The following is a 15,092-nucleotide window of genomic DNA, read 5'->3' as shown; positions in this document are numbered from 1 at the left end:
GGAACAAGGGACCGATGACTTCGCAGTTTGGTCCCTTCCCCCACTCCTTTAAACCAACCAACCAACCCCCTGACATTATTTGAAGCAGTGAAAGAAGTGACATTAGTTATAGTGTGTCAGTATTAAGGTTCAGAGACATAGTGGTGGTTAATCTGGAGGTGACTTGTCAAAGGACCTGATCAGTGACAAGTTCCCAAGTTTTTGCTTTGGTCTGTGTGTGTGTGTGTGTGTGTGTGTGTGTGTGCGCGTGCGCGCATTCACGCCCGCTCATGTTGGTTTGTGTTTTTGATACTTTGGTTATTTGCTTGCAGGAGGGCTCTTGATCTGTTTGGACGAAACTAGAGCTCATGAGTTCATCAGAGAATTTTCTGCAAAGGAAGGATATGAACCATGGATTATTGGTACTGTTTGTCAGGGTCAGAGAACAGCACAAATAAAATCAGATGCCACAATACTTGAAATTGCATAAAATATTGCAGTACATTTCATTCATGCTTTCATGAAGGTATCTTTTGGCCTAAATAAACAGTATCTGACTGTTAGATATTTAGTTGATTTCCATTTCCACTATAAATTTAAGTGATGTTTGACTTATCCCTGATTACTTATTGGAGGAAGGAAATAACTCTTCTTGTACAAATACTTAATGTGACACAGCTGGATAGACCTGCTTTTTGTTCTCTCATTGTTGTGGTCCATAATTCTAAGCAATCATTTTAGGGGGCAAAATGCATTTAACGAACTTTATTATGTTAGGATATTTAATCTGATATGTAGCCTGAGAGAGAAAATTTGAGCTGTTTGACACTGAATGATTTGTAGTAGTTAAAGTTTCTGAAACAGCTGTTACGATGATGATAGTGTTTAGCAGTTTAAATTAAAAATTGAATTAGTCAAGGCTGCAAAATCTGTTATTTTATGTTATTGTTTATATATTTGTTGGAATTTTTAATTAAAAGGGTATAGTAGCACAAGAAGTGAATGGAAATTGGAGTACCTGCCATTTGTGATAAATCTGTTAGATTCCTGAAGTGATTTTGTGAAAGATTTAATCAGTTACAGCATTTTTGCAATTGAATGCTGTGCTTACAATCCAATGTTTATGTTGTAAAAGTGAGACTGATAATTGCAGTTGCGATGAACATGTTTTGTAGCCAGGCATTGAATGACTTGTGATAGCCAAAGTTTCTAACAGCTATTGCAATGATGATAATGTTTGTCTTCATAAGATGTCTTCATCATACTGCTTATGAGCTGTAAAATCAGTTAAAATTCTTGTGTACTTAATGAGTTACAGTTATTGTAGACATTGTAGTTATCAGTTTCTTTTCTGTTAGATTAAGATTTTTCTTTTTGGGTGGTCCTTGTGAGACGTGGCAGGGTTTTTGGATTTTTATGATACAGATTTACTGTTGACTGAAATTTTATGATTATTTCACATTTTAACCGTAAGTGTCAAAAACGTTTCTTGTGTGGCAAGTAGTTCCAGCCATTTAGACATATTAGTAAAATTATTTAATCCTGCTCTGTGTAGTATATCTATGCTCAGTGTTCTTATGAATTAGTTTAAAAAGGTGGAGAATGCCAAAAATGAAATAGTTCCATTTAAAATGAAAAAAGTCCTGTCATGTATCAGGTTTATTGTAACTTAATTTGTCTGTGTTTGGATACATCTAGAATAATTATTTACATAGAATTACGGTACACAAATACATAATGTCACTTTGCACATTTTGAATATTCTAGAGCTGAAACAAATGTTAAATTTACCCATCTTCATTCATAAACAGAGTCTGCAGATGTGTACTGCCTATGTTACTACTACTGTTACCAATTACCAGCGATCTGCATCCCACAATTGACATTATAAATTACATAACTATAATGTAATAACAGTTGTTTGTGTGCTGTACGAATAAAAGTTAATTTTTTCAAACTTAAATTATGTTGTTGTTCTTGTCTTCAGTCTGAAGACTGGTTTGACGCAGCTCTCCACATGCGTATCCTGAGCAAGCCTCATCTTCTCCGCGTAACTACTGCAACCTAAACCCTTGTGGACCTTCTTACTGCATTCATCTCTTGGCCTCTCTACAATTTTTGTGCCCCCCCCCCCCCCCCCTCCGCTTCCCGCAATACTTAATTAATGATTCCTTGATGTCTCCCAATGTGTTCTATCAACCAGTCCCTTGTCACCAAGTTGTGCCTCAAATTCCTTTTCTCTCCAATTCTATTTAGTACCACCCCATTAGTTATGCAATCCAACCATGTAATCTTCAGCTGTGTTCTATAGCATCACATTTTGAAAGCTTCTATTCTCTTCTTGTCAACATTTTACTCCTTGCAAGATTACACTCCAGACAAATACCTTCATAAAATACCTCCAAACAGTTATAAATTTATATTAGATGTTAAAAAAACTCCTCTTCCTGATAAATACTTTCCTTGCTATAGTCAGTCTGAATTTTGTATTGTGTTTACTTCGACCATCATTGCCCTAATAGCAAAACTCACCTAGTGTTTTTAGTGTTTCGCTTCCTAATCTGTTTCCTTGTAGAGCCTTGTTGCCTAATGCCCGCGTCACCTAGGATGGCGCTTCCACGCATAGAGGCATAGTGGAAAGGGAATGTGGGGGGATGAGAGCTGTGCATGTGCAGCAGCAGCAGCGAAGAGTGGGCGAACGAAGTCAACATCGCTGAACTGCATTGCTGCGGATAACAGTCAGGCTCGTTCGCCTATGGTACATTGTATTATTCATTCAAATTTATGATGATCAATTGTCATGAGAGAAATATTAATTCACACCCACTGCTCCACAGATTTACTCTGGAGAGGCGAGAACAGCGGACACGTCTTTGTGAAGACGTGAAGTGCATTTTTTCTCAAAATGACATTGAAACTGCTTGCAATAATAACCATTTATTGCAACTTGAATTGCATTATAAGTAAAAATTTAATACACAACAAAATTAACTTCAAGCACAAACCAAAATCATTATATTTGCTTGACAACTGCTTCTGCTCAACAGAATTTTTAAAAACATGTAAGGTGTGTGTGGGGGGGAGGGGGGGCGTGCGTGCGATAGTCAGACGATAGTTACATGTAATCCCTGCATCTAAAAATGAATTGGTGGTAGAAAAGACTACCGTAAAAATGGTCAGCAAGTTGTCATATTTTTTGTTATTAACAGGCATTATGAGTATAAACTAACATGTTTGGTATTGCAGTGAGAGATTGCATTTATAATTCATTCAATAAGCAAACAATTGATTGTCATCTGTGAATAACTGCAGGGAATCTGACCGATAACATCGTAAACCACCAATATCTCGACAAGTAACAGTTACTGTCATTATAGGGCCTTATCCAGTTAGTGTCTTGAAAATGATAGAGGTTTACAACATAGTGGGAGAAGCTTAACTTCTCCTTGGGCAATATGTTGATCATTACAGTCTGCATAATTAAAAAGGTACAAAGTCCTAATCAAAAAGGCAAGGAAGTTGTCATCGCTATGTACGCAACTGATATGTTGACACATTTTTTAAACCACGAGTCTTTAAAACTAAAAAAAATATTGTTACTTTGTTCCAAAGTCTACATCATAATAACATCGTCACTTCTATCTGAGTCTGTTTCCGAACAATCTGATTTTAAATTTATGAGAACAGGTTCAAGGCCTATATCTATCATCACTTCCCTGTCAAATTCTTCTTTCTGAAGCTTTTCAACATGCCACACAGTCTAATTGACCCATGTTTCACCAAGGTAATACACTGTTGAACTACTTCCTTCTCTTGTATTGTGAATATTTATATGGGGTATAGTTCATGCGGCACCTAGGTCACTTCTTTGAACCAAAAACTCTCTTCGTAACGTATCTGGAACCAACAAATTTAAAATTCTTTGCCTTGACCAAGTGCTTACCATTGAAGTCTGCATTAGTGTAACACGTTTTTGTTATGTCGGGCAGTCATCATTCCCATGGAGCACTTTAAAATATCTTTGTTAAAACCATCCATTTGTTTTACAGGTTCCTTGCGATTTCAACGCTTTCCAGGTGACACGAAACCAACTTTTTATGGATCCTACTGCTCTGACACTTTCCATTACAATTCTCTTTATAGTTGTCTTGCCGACACCATATGATTCTAGAGTCCATTCTTGTGTTTTCAATGTCAGATTAACTTTTGAAAAAGTTATAAATGCAGTAAATAATCCGCCACGTCTGCTTGTGAAGCACTTACATTTATTTCTATCACCTGACTCTTTTTTTTTAATCGTACTTAAACATTTACAAGATACACATTCACAGCTATACTGCTGCAAAAAAAGGAAACCAAAAAATTCATAGTTAAAAGAATAATTCGGTTGTCGCGAAGTGCAGCATGTAGGAGTGAGATTCTCACTTTCCAGCTGTAATTCTATGTTAGCCACTCAGAAAGTGAATGCATATTATTGGCCACCAGTGGGTAGTGGAGGGGAATGCACGGAATGGCTGAATATCGGGCTGCTGCCTTACATGATACCAACAATAGTGGTAAAGTGTGTGCCTGGAAACAAAGTTCATAGGATTGAATTCTATTTGGACCACGGAAATTATCAACCTGCCTATTAAGCCTTCACGTCTGAATGATGTGGGGAGTCACCAAGAATGACATGTGGTCTGGTTTCCATGTTAAACTGAAGGCTGCTGCTGCTGCTATTGCTGCTACTATCTCTGAACATTGCTTGATGTAATTTGACTATTTTCCATTACCCGTGTTTTGCTTTTGTTCGATGTTCATCTTATAAACACCCCCACCCCACCTCCTTCCATGATACTTCATTCTGTTCAGCTGCTTTTCCAAGTTCTTTGATGTCTCTGATAGAATTGCAGTACCATCAGCAAACCCTATTTCTACTCCCTGAATGGTAATTCCCTTTCCAAATTTCTTCGTGGTTTACTTTACTGCATGCTCAATGTACAAATCTGAATAACTTCGGGGGATAGGCTACAACTCTGTCTCGCTTGCTTCTCACCTTTGCCTCTTCTGTCATCATTCTGTACAATTTGAAAATAACTGTGTGCTCCATATATTTTATCCCTGCTACCTTCAGTATTTCAACGGATGTGTTCGTAAACAATGCCAAAAGCTTTTTGTGAATGTACAAGTGCTAAAAAATGAAGGTTTGAAGTCGTAGGTTCAGTGTTGCCTCATGTGTTCGTGCATTTCTCTGGAACCCAACCTTATTGTCCTTGATATTGCCTTTTACCACATTTTCAGTCTTCTGTAAATAGTTTGTGTCATTATTTCACAACCATGACTTATTAAACTGAAAGTTTTGTAGCATTCACACCTGTCAGCACCTGATTTCTTTGGAATTGGAATCATTACATTGTTCTCGAAGTCTGGGGGTATTTTGCCTTTCTCATACGTCCCGCACATCAGGTCAAGTAGTTTCATCCCAGCTGGCATATCAATAGTTCAGAAGGAATGTCTGCATATCTTGTTTCAGTTTGGGTTTTTGTCAGATTATTCTTGCAGTGTTGTATGTCCCATCTCATCTTCTACATCCTCTTCCATTTCTACAGTATTACCTTCATGTTCGTCCCACCTCTATATACTCCTTCCACCTTTACTTTGCTTAGTGCTGGTTTTCTGTCTGAGCTCTTGCAATTCATACTCCTGCCTGTGTGTTCTCCTGAGGTCGCTAATTTTCCTATATCTTTTCTCTGTTTTATGTTTGTATAGCCTTGCATTTGTACTCTAGCCATTCCTGGTTAGTTGTTTTGCACTTTCTGACAGTCCCATTTTTCAGGCGTCTGTTGTTCCTACTTCATTTGCTGCATTTTTATATTTTGTCTTTTTATCAGTTAAATACTATGTCTCGTGTGATAACCCAAGTATTTCTATAAAGCCTTGTCTTTTTACCAATTTATCCTCTGCTGCCTTCAGTATTTCAACTCTCAAAGCTACCCAATCATCTTCTGTTGTATTCCTTTCCTCTGTTGTAGTCAATCGTTGCATAATGCTTCTTGTGAGACTCTCAATAACCTCTGGTTCTTCCAACTTGACCAGGTCTTGTCTCCTCAATTTCTTACCTTTTTTGAAATTTCTTCAGTTTTAATCTACAGATCATATCCAATAAACTATGGTCAGAGTCCACATCTGCCCTGGAAACGTTTTAAGGTTTAAAATCTGGTTCTGAAATCTCTGTCTTTCTTTAACCTTCCAGTGTCTCCAGGTCTCTTCCATGTGTACAACTTTGTCATGATTCATAGACCAAATATTAGCGATTATTAAATTGTGCTCTGTGCAAAACTGTGCCAGACATGTTCCTCTTTCATTCCTCTCCTCTAGTCCATATTACCCTACTATTTTTTCCATCCCTTCCTCTCCCTTTTATTGAATTCCAGTCCCCCATCAATATTTAATTTTCCTGTCCCTCGGTTATATAATTTTTTCGTCTCATCTTATATTCTTTCATCATCATCATCATCTCCATTTTTAGTTGGCATATTAACTTGTACTAATGTGGTGGGTGTTGGCTTTGTCATCTTGCCCATGATAATGTGTTCACTATGCTGTTTGTAGTACCTTACTTGCATTCACATTCGTATTTTCTTATTTATTATTGGACCTATTCTTGTGTTACCTGTATTTGATTTTGTATTTATAACCATGTGCTCACCTGGCCAGAAGTCCTAATTCCCACTACATCCAACTTCAAACTACCAATTTCCCTTTTTAAAATTTTGTACCGTACCTATCTGATTAAGGATAATATTGTAATATTTCATGCTCTGACCTTTAGTAATATCATCATCCTGAGTAATTCCTGCCCAGAGATCTAAATGGGACTATTTTATCTTCGAGGCATTGTAACAGAATGAAGCCATCATCATTTAAAAGCTTTTAATAATTTTGCATGCCTCATCTGGCTCACCTTCCTTCCCTAAATCTTTTCCTAGTGAGTACATCATCACGGCTATGGACCTGAGATACAGGAGACATGACCTTAGAGACAATCCTGACCTCCCTCAGAGATAAGAACTGCACACCCATGCTCATTAATTGCTATGGCCAATATTCTGATACCATTACTTAAAAGCCTTGTACATTCCAATCCCAGAACTCTAGCATGACCTCCAACAGGTCCTCAAATATTAGAACCACACTAAAACCTGTCACCTGAACCCACCACCCTCCTTATTCCAGCAATCTCTCTCGTAGACCCACCTTTGACCTGTGCCCAATGCTTCACAAACATGACTCCTCTGGTTGCCCCTGTGCAGAAGGTTAGAAATGTTGCCACAGAAAGGTCCACTACTGTCTGTGGCCAGCATAGCCTGCATATTGCCCACATTCTTCCTTCCTACATCCTAGATACTATAACTTAATTCACTTGTCTATCCACAGTTCCTATTCTATTATCACCAGGCTCCTTATTGTTCACCATGTTCTCTGCTTCCCTATACACCAACATTGTTGTCTAAATAGTATTGCTGCCATGGAACACTACCTCTGTCAGCTCTGCAATACCAAATCCACTACCTCCTTCATAATCCTTTTGGCAACCAAATGCTGGCAATAATTCTCTCTCCATGGAAGTCCCAACTGCACAAACAGATCATTGAATGTGCCATGGATACCCATAGCCATAGGGCACGTAAAGGAATCCTTTCTGTATACACAACACCTAGAAAACCTGCTTCAGACCCAATGACCCTGTTTTTGTTACCTGGATTCATGAGAAGGGCAAACCCCCACCCTTTCCCCAAACCTAAAAATTTCTCAAATTAACTGTACTTGATTCTCCTGATACACGACCTATCTTCTTAGGTGTTGGTCCCCACCTCGCAGAAGACTGCATAAAAATATCTGTCCATATCAAATCTACCAACAGTACCTCCATTTTGACAGCTGTCATTCATTCCATATCAGAAGTCCTTTCCCTTAAAAACTTTGCACCTACACCCGCAATAGAAAATAGGAGTTAACAAAATATGCTGATAACCTTGCCAAAGCATTTGCAGACACACAATATATTCTTAGTTCACAAATTTTCCATGTGATTTCTTCTCAGAAAACCCGTGTCACCACTGTAATTATATCACTATTCAGTATTGATCTTATCAACCACATCCTGAAAACTCAACCACATCCTCTTCTAGGTCTTAAACCACCTCTTGCCATGCCCTGAAGGTGAGGGATGTCATATATAAAGCCTATTCTCAGCACCATAGTAGTATTCTGTTCTGCACCTAACCTACACAGCAACCTAATTTATCGCTGTGCCACTCTTGCTACCAGTCCAAGCAGCTAAACATTTTCATTCTCCCTGTGGACAAACTATGTATCTGTACATCTCTCTGCCACTTGCCGGAGTCCAGTCACAGATGTTTCCCATCTTGTAAAATATGTTATTACACGTAAGGTCAGTCACGGTTATGTAAGAGCTGTATTTCTATTACTGTGCAGTGTTCTATATGAAATACGCATCTGCTTAACATGAACAGCCATTGCCAAACTCTGGCTAACTGTAAACTCCACCAGCCATTTGCTGAATGAACATGAAACAATATCAATGATTGTAACAGCTAGTTTAGTGCCCTCCCTACCTATACCAGCTGCTGTAAACTAAGCGGGTGGGAACTGTCCATCCTTTGTATCTTCCATTTTTATAGACGCACTAGCCCAGATATTTGTAACTCTGTTTTTCAATTCCTTACCGTTCCTCTGATTTTTTATTTTATTTTTTTAGAGGGGGGGGGGGTGGTGGTGGTGGTGGTGGTGGTGGTGGTGGTGGTGGTGGTGTCGTCTTGTGACCACGCTATCACTCAACTACAGGTGAGTGGTTGGCTTTGACCATTTCTGTTTCAGATTGCAGTTATGGGGTTTCAGTTAATGTAAAATGAGTTTTAAGTTTTATGAGACCTGAGGCAGCTTTTGGATGATCATTAACCCTTTTTTTCAGAGTACTTGCTGAGTTACAGTTATGAAGGAGAGAATTTTTTGTCACTCTGTAAAAATTAGTCTTTGATAAAAACAAAATCTTTTTCATCAATAATGGGCTGCTGTTAAAATTTCCACTAACTTTTTCCAGTTTCCTCCTCTTCTCAACAGGCAATTTGTTGCACGTTTATACAGGGGGAAGCCTAAGAGCAGAGCTAATTCTGTGGTTTCCATACTTTGGGTTGTGTTGGTGGCAAGTGCAGATGGATGGTAATTTAATTGTCCCATATGCACACAATATAGTACTACTAGTGAATCACACCACGAGGGGGTGGGGGGGGGGGGGAGATAAAAAAAATTGACAACTTGGCACAGAAGGTTGGGCTAAAGGTGAATCAAGACAAAATGGAGTTTGTGGAATTAGAAAGAACTCCAGAGCAGCAAGAATTCCTGGAGACAGATGGTACAAGGTTCAACAGAGTACACCACGTCAAATATTTGGGATCTTAGTTTACCAGCAAGAGCAGCGTGGAAATGAACATCAAGGAAAGAATTGGTTTCCCAACAGTAGCATGAAAATGGACTTAAAGGAAAGACCAGCAGTGGCAATGAAAGGCATGTACTCCCTTGTTCACGCACACAGCTCAAGGCCAATATCAGTGGATACAGAAATGAGAATATATAACATATTGATATGCACAGCATGATTCAGAAACCTGGAGCATGACTACAGGAGAAAAGGAAAAACTATCAATATTTGCAAGAAAATTAATAATGAAAATATGGGGACCAGTTTTAGATAACGGAGAATGGGGAATGAGGAAATCTACCTCTTGATGCAACAACCACTAGTCCTACAGAAGCTGAAGAGCAAAAGAATCGGGGGGACAGCCCATATAACCTGTATGCCAGAAGGAAGACAAGTGAAGATAGCACTTAAGGGAAAACCAAATGCCAGATGCCCCATATGAAGATAAAGGCAGCACTGAGTAGAGGACCTGGGGAAGAACATGGGACTGAACAGATGTTGAGAAACGGAGTACAAAACAGAAAGGTGGGGAGATGGTTTGTGGAAGCAGCATGTGGTCTGCAGGGGCCATGACTGCTGGATATGTATATGTGTATGTTGATGGAAAGAGAATATCGATGTGTCTCCTATGACAATTTGTGATGCAAATAGGATGAGGGTGGGGAAAAAATGCACAGATAGGTTTAAGCACATTGACAATGACCTGCAAAGATTTAGTGGTGACCATAAATATGCTAAGGAGCAGTTAGTCTGTCTGTTAAGAGGTCATCCTAATTGCATTTGCTGCACTTTCCAGAATCATTGGACAACATATATGGCATACATAAACTATTTTAAAAATCAGTTGCATCCACACGAAGATTAAGATTTTGATAAAAACCAGATGACAAACATTCTGTTAAAAGTTAGTTTGTGAAATGCTTAACCTAATTTACAGATTCAAGAACTTTGTGCTGTATAATTTATGAATTCACTTTTCATAGACAAGATGTTTTCAATAACAGGTTGTATACGACCCGGGAGATCCGGGAAAAACCCGGGAATTTTTTCGTCCGGGAGGAAAGCGGGATAAACCCGTGAATTGTTCGGAATTCCGGGAATTGTTCATTGTTTTAGTTTTCAGTTAAATTTTTGTGATTTTGACGGGTAAGAACAAATACTCTAACAAAGGATATTACTGTGTCCCGCTTCTGCAGAATAATACTGCAGCAACAAAACATGAATGAAAGAAAAAAGACGACAGTAAAACTTAGGTCGCAAATGAAGTACGCCATATACAACAATAAAACAAAGTGCTCATACAAGCGTTTGCCAACTGCAAAGTGTGTCAAAATCTTTGGGAAGACTATGCAATGCTTTCTAACAACAAATTGCCTCCGATGAGTGTGACGTCGCAACTGTGTACTTTAGATTCGTTTGAGCAGTTGTGGGCGGGCTCTTGTGCATGCGCAGTTGAGTCGCGTATGAGAAGTGCCTTCTCGCGCTTCTGGCTACAGACGTGTGGTTGGGGGCCACTATCTAGTATCGGCCCGGTTCGGAAATATCGGAGATCCGAGGCTGATCCACAGAGCAGTCTGAGTTGTAGTGGGGTGTCTCCGTATGACTCGTGTTTATGTTTAGTGATTTTGCTGTTTCCTATTCATTTATTGCTCTCACATTAAATGAAAAGAAAACGGATATCTATGGCCGTGAGCTATCAAATGAATTAAAATTCGTTCGCATAATTACGGAAGGCTAAAATATGTTGTTAGTTTCAGGTTTTATCTCCACCTTTCTGACAGTTTATCATTAATCGCCTTGCAGAACAATGAAGTTATTTTTGTCGGTTTTCTAAAGAAATTTGGCTTTTTATTAATCTTTTCCGCTGGGGCAGTCAATTTATTTGAAACGAGGTGTTTGATTCCATACTATGGGCTAGTTTCAACTGTTCGCTGCATTTCAAAAGTGCATGTTTTCGTCTTCTAGCACGTATGACATTATGCCATAATAAAGAACCAAACATGAAATAAAACAGTACCGGTACTCAAGAAAATTTACATCCGAATCTGGACATACGAATGTGCACTTTAAGCCGAATTACGAATTTTAGTATGGGTCACGAAATTACGATTTTCTTGGGGTATCCTCTGATGTCTTGTTTCTTTTATGACATAGTGTAAGATCTTTTAATGTTTTACACCTGCGAACATACGGGCTTCCTGCGTCATCGTAGCTGCGCAAGCGCAGTGACGCCTGTTTCTGGCGCTCTCTGGAAATTACGAAACGAACATATTTCTAACAGGTCACGGGAAAATATTGCGAATGGTTGTTTTAAAAGCGTTACTTTCAAAGTAAATTTCCTTTTATGCAAGATGAATTATGTGCGATGAATTTCTTAAATCAGAGAGCGTTTGACGCTCATTTAAAAATATAGTCTTTGAGGACGTACATTTAGAAAAATTTCGACCTCAGAAGATCAAACATTTATGTCTTTACTAAAAATTTTACTGGCTTATTTGTGTGATGTACCTTAAAGTGTAACGCGCGCAAAAAAATCAACATTATATGTGAAAGCTTAGCTTCTCTTGCAGCTTATTAATCTTAGAGGCCAATATTGTATGTGAAAGCTTTTCTTTTCTTGTAGTAACGCTGTGTGTATTAATTCAAACCATTAACTTTTCCTATTTGTGTGTACGCTCTACTTGGCAGTAATATTGCTATTGGCTGACTACATTACGTATCCTATGCTAGAAGATCCGCTGTCATCGGCTGGCGATATCACGGGGACGAGCTTTGACTGGCTACAAAAACGCATTGCAATCTTGATTTCAATGTTTCGGAGAGTAACATGCGGCGTTTGGTGGAATTTAAATTTACACTTTCGTAATACGAAAATATGCAGCGTACATGTTGCTGCACATCAAAGATCTTTCCAAAACGTGTTTTTTACTACATTTGGTTTCCTAAAGGTCCTCAAGTTATACGCCGGTGTATGAAACCATAACCATTCAAAGGATTGATAAGTTTTACAGTTCCGAGGAAAAGTATACTGTCACTTAACACGAAAAAAGTGTATTTTCACCCGGGAAAAAGTGTAATTTTAACCGGGAAATCCGTCTCTCTCTCTCTCTCTCTCTCTCTCTCTCTCTCTCTCTCTCTCTCTCTCTCTCTCTCTCTCTCTCTCGCCTTGTCAACGTATACACCCTGAATAAGTAATGGGAATTCTCTTATTTCCTATGTTGTCAGATTTGCATTATTCTGAAATGTTGGTAAACAGATTGTAAAAATATTTCTACAATGTTAGCGATATGGAACATTTAGTCTGTCATCTGTCTAAAAGATTAAATGTGTTTTGGTAGTATTGACATTTATTTACTGTAAAAGTGGATAAGATAATTTGTGTAAGTCTGTAGGTTCTCCTGGCATATTTATTGATCAAACAGTCCACGGGTGTACTGCCTGTGTCCAATGGGCACACTATTTCAGTGACCAGACATGTTGCCATCGTCAGGTGTGTTGAACTGAGTTACTGAGGGCAGGTGGCCAACTTCTATAAATTCCCATCACAAGCTATTCCCTCTGCGTCCACAGAGGTAATGGCTGGTGGTGAGGGGATAGAAGTCAGCTGTGTGTCCTCGAAGCTCAACTTGTCAATGCACCTGACGATGGTGAGGTGTCTGATCACTGAAACATTGTCCCTGTTGGACACTATGGACTGGCAGTACACCCATGGACTGTTTGATCAAGATAATTTGTAGTATATTTTGCTGAGAGACTGGATAAAGTCCAGCAGAATTTTGGAAATACTAAATATTGCTTTGGTGAGTCTGCTGTGAGCAAAATGAGAATGTGAGTGGTGTAAGCAGTTTGAAGGAGGCCATGAAGGTGTTGAAGCTGACGAGGGTCCTGGATATCATTGCAGATAACAACTAATGAAATTTTGGGAAAAACGACTAATCATTGAATCAGTCAAAGAAGTCACTGATGTTGGCATATCAACTGGCTTGTGCCATCAAATGTTTTCTGATGTTTTTGGTATGAAATGTGTGACAGTGGTAATTGGAAGATGCTCACGAGTTGCTAGAGAAAGTCTGCAACCATGCAGATCCACTGAAAAATGTCATAACAGGAAATTAAACATGAGTTTACCAGAACCCTGCGACTGTATTGTGTTCCAAAGGTGGACCCCCCCCCTCCCTTTCTCTCTCTCTCTCTCTCTCTCTCTCTCTCTCTCTCTCTCTCTCTCTCTCTCTCTCTCACACACACACACACACACCTCCATTTACTTTTAAACAAGTGCCATAGTAAGATGGTGGTGTAATAATGGCGTTGTCAGATTTAGTGAACTGAGGAGAGAATAGTCATGATGATGCACGTGGGTAACTTCCTTGCATGTCTGTGTGTTATTACTGGGCAAGGGTTGGCAGTGGTTAAGGCCTGGAGTCTAATTTGAGAGGATATGGGACCAAATAACCTTACACCTATACAGGTTCAGATTTTCTGCGATTCCCGTAAACTGATTGAAGTGAATGTTTCCTATGAAGAGGATACAGCCAGTGAGAGATTAATAATTTGCGATGGTAGGCATGCAAGGTATTATTGAGTACATCAGAGATGTTAATATAACTATATGAAGCAATGTGACATGGAATTAACATACAGAGAAATTATGGAAGGCAAATCATAGGTGACAGTTTATTAAGTGATTATGAGGTAGTGCAGAGAAGTTGCTCACACAACTTGTGTGTCATTGATCCTTGAATTTTGTTTTTGTATATGGGTTCCTTAACAAATTGTAATGACTAAAAAGACTGAAGCTCCCAGTAATAGGTATTCAGTGTAAGAGCAGCAAATACAAGAGTTTGTTTAAATAGAGCACTAGATGTTAGATATTATATCTGGAGTGAGAAACTAATACTAAAATAAAGTTGTAATATAATATAAACTAATTAAATTTGAAGCTGTTTTTCATGTCCTGTGGTGAATTTGTAGCACAAATAGTCGTGGCTTGAAGTTGGTTTCACCATAGCAGGTAGTATGTCGCTGCCACCTCCTTACCTCATAACTGAATTATCCAAATAGTTATTAGGAGGGGGGGGGGGGGGGGAATTCCACAACTAACCGTGTACAAAACTTCAAACCTCTGTGTTTGTGATATGATACTTACAAATTACACCACAAAACCACTGGAATAATTAAAGCAGTAGATACTATAATTCCTGTCTCTGTATCATTGGGCCAGGACTCTTTCTTTCCCTTTCTGCTGCTAACTTGGACAGTGTGCTTGAAATTTTTATTTGCTCTTCCTTCCCATTGAGTTTCACTAAGAAGGGCGCACTTGCTGCTAAAACAGCTGGTATTTCTGTAAATATCTCTTACTTTATATAATTATTTCCTAAACAATTTCTGGATGAAAGAGTGAAGCACGTTTCAAGCTTTACATAAACTTGAGAAAAAAAAAAAATGGAAAAATGTGGCAGTCACAAATACAGACTATGATCTTTTCAGCCCACTATTTGACACACTGATACTGAGACCATAATCAAATTTTTTTTTTCATACGTGTTACCTTTAGATGCCTTTTGGCTTTTGCACTTACATGAAAAGTGGAAAGGTGGTTTACAGCTCCGACTGTTAAGAGCGTTGCATT

The 15,092-nt window shown here is 38.7% G+C and overlaps 1 protein-coding gene across 1 annotated transcript in view; it reads left to right on the top strand.

The window, feature by feature from the left end:
* Window positions 1-1,942, top strand: part of LOC126469669 (selenide, water dikinase 1-like) — a 166,144-nt gene extending 164,202 nt beyond the window's left edge. Inside the window, exon 7 of the mRNA XM_050096818.1 lies at window positions 312-1,942. Coding sequence (XP_049952775.1) covers window positions 312-469 — 158 coding nt within the window. The 3' untranslated portion in view covers window positions 470-1,942. The remainder of the gene's footprint in view (window positions 1-311) is intronic.
* Window positions 1,943-15,092: the final 13,150 nt, after the last annotated feature.

The sequence above is a fragment of the Schistocerca serialis genome, chromosome 3 (genome assembly GCF_023864345.2).
Source record: "Schistocerca serialis cubense isolate TAMUIC-IGC-003099 chromosome 3, iqSchSeri2.2, whole genome shotgun sequence".
NCBI lineage: Eukaryota > Metazoa > Arthropoda > Insecta > Orthoptera > Acrididae > Schistocerca > Schistocerca serialis.
The sequence above is the reverse complement of the archived record's forward strand: the minus strand, read 5'-3'. Positions and strand labels throughout refer to the sequence as shown.